General features: G+C 44.8%; 1 protein-coding gene across 2 annotated transcripts in view; it reads right to left on the minus strand.

Annotated features, from left to right (window-relative positions):
* Positions 1-2,258: 2,258 nt before the first annotated feature.
* GPRC5D (G protein-coupled receptor class C group 5 member D) overlaps positions 2,259-6,344 on the minus strand; it is a 12,281-nt gene continuing 8,195 nt past the window's right edge. For both annotated transcript variants that reach the window (XM_025402972.1, XM_025402971.1), the window contains 2 exons: positions 3,779-3,846; positions 2,259-2,394 (listed from right to left, as the gene is read on the minus strand). In XM_025402972.1, coding sequence (XP_025258757.1) covers positions 2,323-2,394; positions 3,779-3,846 — 140 coding nt within the window. In that variant the 3' untranslated portion in view covers positions 2,259-2,322. The remainder of the gene's footprint in view (positions 2,395-3,778; positions 3,847-6,344) is intronic.

Raw genomic sequence — 6,344 nt, forward strand, 5'->3', positions numbered from 1 at the left:
GTAGTCCCAGCTACTCAGGAGGCTGAGGCAGGAGAATCACTTGAACCCAGGAGGCAGGAGGCGGAGGTTGCAGTGAGCCGAGATCACACCACTGAACTCCATCCTGGGTGACAGAGCAAGACTCCTCTCAGAAAAAAAAAAAAAAAAAGAAAAAAAAAAGAAAACGTTGGAACATTGTGTAGAGGTGAGCACTAGGTAGGGGTTTGGAAACCTGGATTCTGGTCTTGATTCTAGTGCTTAACAAGCCACGTTATATGGGGCAAGTCCCTTCTCTCTATCTGTAAAAACAAAGGAACTGTGTTCCTGAAATTCTCTGCATTGTATGATCTTCCACAACAAAAATGCAAGCTCTGCTAAAGCAGTGTCGTACGCCTTGTCTGGGACTGAGTCCTAGAATGGTTCCTGGTACCTTGCAGATCTCAGGAAATATTTATTGCTATTGAACAACTCATGCTGTCCATTGGCCATAAAAAAGTCTCTCTTGCATGTATAAAGCCGTAGTTATTTTTCAAAAGGCTTTCAGTTAGCAGGCACTCAACACTTATGGGTCTGAAATATTTCATTGGTTCTCAAGGGGAACACACCTTACTTGCTCATACAGAAATACGGGCATGGAGGAGCCTAGTGGATGGGGAAGAAGACAGGCCTAGGAGTCAGAAAATCTGGCTCATCACTAATGACTGTGTGGCTTTGGGTAAGTCATTCTGTTCTCCGAAGTTCTGTTCTCTCATCTGCAAGGTGGGAGGGCTGACTCAGACCCCAGGACCCTTCTGGAGGCACACCTCTGACTCTGGTCCTCTTATTCTTGTAATAGATAACAAACAAGTATTAAAGGCAGATGAAAGGATTGAGAAGAATGTGGGGCTGATGAGGAACAAAGGCAAGACAATTAGCGCAGAGGCACCAGCTCATTAGAGACATCAAGACAGGCAGACTATGCTTTTTATGTTCACCACGTAAAATCCTTTATGAGCATCTGCTGGGGTGGCTCTTCCTTTGCTGTTACTGGCTCAGCAAACAGTTCGTGCCCTCAGCCATGTCTGCTGCCCAAGTAGCTGTCACAGGGAGGTAGCACCAGGACAGGAAGCCTGCCAGCTTGCAAGTCCATGGCAATGTCTGTGTTCATTAAACAGCCCAATAGTGGTGACCCTGAGGATTCGGCTTTAACTTTTATAGACAATTCTGGGCCTGTCGTATTTTGAGTTCCTTTACAAAAAAATTACTGGATACCTCACACTTGTTAGGATGACCACTGTAAACCAGAAACAGAAACACTCCAGGAAATAACAAATGTTGGTGAGGATGTGGAGAACGTGGAACTCTGTGCATTGTTGATGAGAGTGTAAAATGCTGTAGCCACTGTGGAAACAGTGTGGAAGTTCCTCAAAAAATTAAAAATAGAATTATCATATGATCCAGCAATCCCTCTTCTGGATATACACCAAAATAACTGAAAGCAGGATTTCAAAGAGATTTTTGCACATCTATGTTCATTGCAGCACTATTCACAATAGCCAAGAGGTGAAAGCAATCCCAAATGTCCACTGACAGATAAATAGATAAAGAAAAGGTGGTATAGACATACAATGGAATATTGTTCAACCCTAGAAAAGGAGATCCTGTGACATGTTACAACATGTGACATGGACCTTGAGGACATTATGCTAGGAAAGATAAGCCAGTGACAAAAAGACAAATACTGTATGATTCTATGACATAAGGTATCTAAGTAGTCAAACTCACGGAAACCAGAAGTAGAATGGTGGCTGTCAGGGGCTGGAGGGAGCTGTTCGATGGATTGAGAATCTCAGTTTTGCAAGATGAAAAAGTTCTAGAGAATTCACAACAGTGTGAATATGATTAACACTACTGAACTGTACACTTAAACATGGTTGAGATGGTGAAGTTTATGTTCTGTGTTTTTTAGCACAATTTAAAAATTGACCAGACACGTAACCCAGTAGTAAGCTGCTACTAACCTCCTTGTCACATTAGAATACCCTTAATTTCTCCAGACAGGGTCTTTTAGTTCTGTGAATAAGAGGCACCAATTCTTTCTAGCGTTGCTAAGAAAGGGAATTTTGCAGTTGCACGAATGAAGAAAGAGACACAGTCAAGGTAGGGTGGCCAGCAAGATTGTAATTATGCTCAAAAGGGTGGTCTTCTGGTGGAGGGTCCATGTGGATGGAGGGGTTAGGAAACAGAAGAGGGGATGTTCTGACTCTTCATTGGCAGCGTGACTCTGTGGGCCCTGGTGGCCTATCAGGGCTATACTACCCAGGATGGTCGGCTGGGTTTTCTCTACTCGTGTTTCCTGTAGATTTATACTCCTGCATCTTGCTGGGGGCTTAGTTTGGCCCGTGGGATGAAACACTCTTGTGTGGGATCAACAGTCTGGAAAGGAATAAATGTCATCATCAACTTCCTGACCAACAAAAGAAAAGATACTCTCCAAAGTTATATTTTTATTTTTGGAGACAGAGTCTCGCTCTGTCACCCAGGCTGGAGTGCAGTAGTGCGATCTGGGCTCACGTCAATCTCTGCCTCACAGGTTCAAGCAGTTCTCCTGCTTCAGCCTTCTGAGTAACTGGAATTACAGGCATGCACCACCATGCTCAGATAATTTTGTATTTTTAGTAGAGATGGGGTTTCACCATTTTGGCCAGGCTGGTCTTGAACACCTGACCTCAAGTGATCCGCCCACTTCAGCCTCCCGAAGTGCTGGGATTACAGGCATGAACCACTGTGCCCAGCCCTAAAGTCATGTTTAAAGTAGTATTACCTCACCTTCATTTAACTGTTTGTCAACAACAAAAGAAGAAACATACTGAGCCTACCTGTACCAGGCTATCCCTCAGCCACGAACAAGAATCTTTTTGCAAGCAAGGTTCTTGAATAGCTGATCACTGGAAATTGAAATGAATCAAGAAACTCTTGGAGGGATAATAAAGATGTTTTCATTATGTAAATACCCTCCTGAGGGTTGATTAAAGCACATGATACAGCTATGGCCTGGTCCATGTGCCATTCTAGGAAAAGGCAAATTCTCAGATAACATACCAGAGGGATTAGCTTAGTTAGTGGCCTCATAAATTAATTGAAAAAATGATTTTAGTTACTTTTGATCCCCGTAATGTAAGAATTGTGTCCCAGTGTGATATTTCTGGCTATTTAGGTTTGTATGTCTTCAAGTCTTCACAGCCCCAATGTGAATTACCCCTAAACTACTCAGCAGTGCTCCCTCTGTTTTTGCCTGAAAGGATTAAAATTTGTTCATCCATCTGGGCATCCAGATGATGGTGACAGACCCTGCCCAGTTCTTAGGGCAGCCTGGGCTGCTGGAGCTAGACAGGGACTCAGAGAGGCAGTCAGTGGGGATCAGGTGATAGGTTCAGACAATCGCTACTAAAAGCAGACCCCGCACTCAGACATATTTACAATCCTGTATTGTCCCCGAGGCAAAATTCGGTGAGCCTGCTGCTCTTCACCTTCACACAAAAACTTCAAGCTGCCCTTTCTTTCCAGACACACGCACTTGCATCAGAATGCTATATTGTTGCTGGTGATGAAGACTGGGAAGGTTCAGGTGAAGGCTGTCTTGCGCCACCTGGTCTGGCTTAAATCTGGGTGGCTCAAGCTCCACATGCCTTTAGGGATGCTCCTGCCCTGCCTCTCCTCTCTCAGGTCAGTAAAGCCATTAGAAATGAAGCCTGAGGCTGTCCTAAGGAAGGAGTGCTTGCTAGGTCCCTCCTGGGTGAATGTAGGCGAGTCCATTTACCTGCGGCTGAATGGGAGTACCAAATGAAGTTAATGCTACATCCTCCTCAGCTCCATCACTGTCTCGGGCTGAAAGCCAAAGGAGGGAAGGGCTGCGTTAGTGTCCAAGAGTCAATCAGAAACAGCACATGAGGACTACAGGAAAACCCCACGGCTTGCAAACAGGCTCTTCACTCTTTAAAAAGGAATTCTGAGGCCAGGTACGGCGGCTCACACCTGTAATCCCAGCACTTTGGGAGGCCAAGATGGGCAGATCACTTGAGGTCAGGAGTTCGAGACTAACCTGGCCAACATGGTGAAACCCTATCTCTACTAAAAATACAAAAATTAGCCCAGCGTGGTGGTGGGCGCCTGTAATCCCAGCAACTTGGGAGGCTGAGGCCAGAGAATTGCTTGAACCCGGGAGGTGGAGGTTGTAGTGAGCTGAGATCACGCCGCTGTACTCCAGCCTGGGCAACACAGCGAGACTAAATAAATAAATAAGAGGAATTCTCAGTGGTGGCCGTTATTGAAAAAGTTTATGATTTAAAAGAGTGTATTTAAAGTTGATGTGGAAGGCATGGGTAGCGAGTGGGTGTTTAGGAGAAGCACACTGGTGTCAGAAGCTCACTAGCTCCGAGTCAGTTTCTGCTCTTTCAGTATTACCTGTGTGACCTTGGGCAGCTCACTCTTTTCAACAGTCCCTTTAGGCTTGATTCTCTACAAACTTGAATTCACTATTTCAAAAAAATTTTTATTTTGCCCAGGCTGGTCTTAAATACCTGGCCTCAAACCTCCCACCTGGGCCTCCCAAAGTGCTGGGATTACAGGTCTGAGCCACCACATCTGGCCTGAATTCAATATTTAAAATTGGACATAATAAAAGAGATCACTTGAGACAACTTTATATTGTTGTAGGATCATCACAGACATAGGTATTTGTTTAATGGCTGTCTCCTCAACCAGCCTGTAAGCTCTGTGAAGACATGAGCTGTGCCTGTCTCTAAGAGCAGGCACTTGCTGGATACCTAGTTGTTTTTTGATGACCACAGACATAACTGTGTTAGGAGGGTTCACACTTAGGGGTTTCATGTTGAGTGGATGGACCCTGGAGAAGGACTGCTTGGCTCTCTCACTTGTGTTCTTTAACCTTTTTTGCCTTTTTTTGGCTTTGTTTCCTGATGGAACTAAAGAAGAATAATGACAGTCATAACAGTAAGTCTATCTCATAGGATTGTTTTGAAGATTCTATAAAAATGTTATATAAAGTCCTTGGAACAGGGTATGCTACATAGAAAACACTCATGAGCTATCCTTTGTATATGATTATTGGTGGTGGTGCTGGTGCTGCAGTTATAACAGATGCTCTGACATCCTCTTCCTAGTGGCTTTTTATTTATTTTTTCAAGGGGCTGATGCTGTGATACATGAAATGCTTATCTTTCCTTCATGGCAGAATTAACTGAATCCTTGGCTCGACTTCATTCCTTGTGTCCTAACACAAGGCTCCTTCACACTCAGTCTCTTGGGAACCAACTTTCATCCAACATTCTCATCAAACCGGATCATCAGTTAGAAAAGCCTAATTCGGCCGGGCGCGGTGGCTCAAGCCTGTAATCTCAGCACTTTGGGAGGCCGAGGCAGGCGGATCACGAGGTCAGGAGATCGAGACCATCCTGGCTAACACGGTGAAACCCCGTCTCTACTAAAAATACAAAAAAACTAGCCGAGCGAGGTGGCGGGCGCCTGTAGTCCCAGCTACTCGGGAGGCTGAGGCAGGAGAATGGCGTGAACCCGGGAGGCGGAGCTTGCAGTGAGCTGAGATCTGGCCACTGCACTCCAGCCTGGGCCACAGAGCGAGACTCCGTCTCAAAAAAAAAAAAGAAAAAAAAAAGAAAGAAAAAGAAAAGCCTAATTCTTCCAGCTCTAGCTATAGTTCATGAGTTTACCAAAAGGCCAAGTGTTTTTTTAATACCAAACCTGCACCACTGTGTGATAGGAAGTCTGAAGTGAGTAAGACCTTCCATTTATCTGAGGAGGAGGCAGGGAGGGACGTGATGAGCAGCATTTAAAGATGAGGAAAGGGAGGCTCCTAGGGCTTGAGGACCTTGGTTTGGTCTCAAGGTTGGTAAGAAGCAGAGTCTCAGAGCCTGGGCACATGAGGCCCGGTTCTGCACTCTTTCCACTGCCCTTTGCTGCCCAATGATGCTCCCGCTCCCTGAATTTGTTTTTTTAAATTTAAATTTAATTTTTTTTAAGAGTGTGTAGTGGTGCAATCATAGCTTACTGCAACCTTGAACTCGTGGACTCAAGTGACCCTCCCATCTCACAGTCTCCTGAGTACCTAGGACCACAGGTGTGTGCTACTATATCCAGCTAAGCTCTCTGAATCTTTATGAATGTCGTCATCCTTGACTTATCTGTCCTCAGACCAAACAAATCCTGCCTATAACCCCACTGCCTTCTTCCCTGCTTTAAGCTAGTTCTCTCTCTGTGGCCTGTAACTTGAGGGTGACAAAAAAGAACTTCCCATGAAAGAACAAACAGAAATGACACCACCTGGGACCATTTTTTTTTTTTTTTTTTTT

The sequence above is a fragment of the Theropithecus gelada genome, chromosome 11 (genome assembly GCF_003255815.1).
Source record: "Theropithecus gelada isolate Dixy chromosome 11, Tgel_1.0, whole genome shotgun sequence".
In the NCBI taxonomy this organism is placed as follows: domain Eukaryota; kingdom Metazoa; phylum Chordata; class Mammalia; order Primates; family Cercopithecidae; genus Theropithecus; species Theropithecus gelada.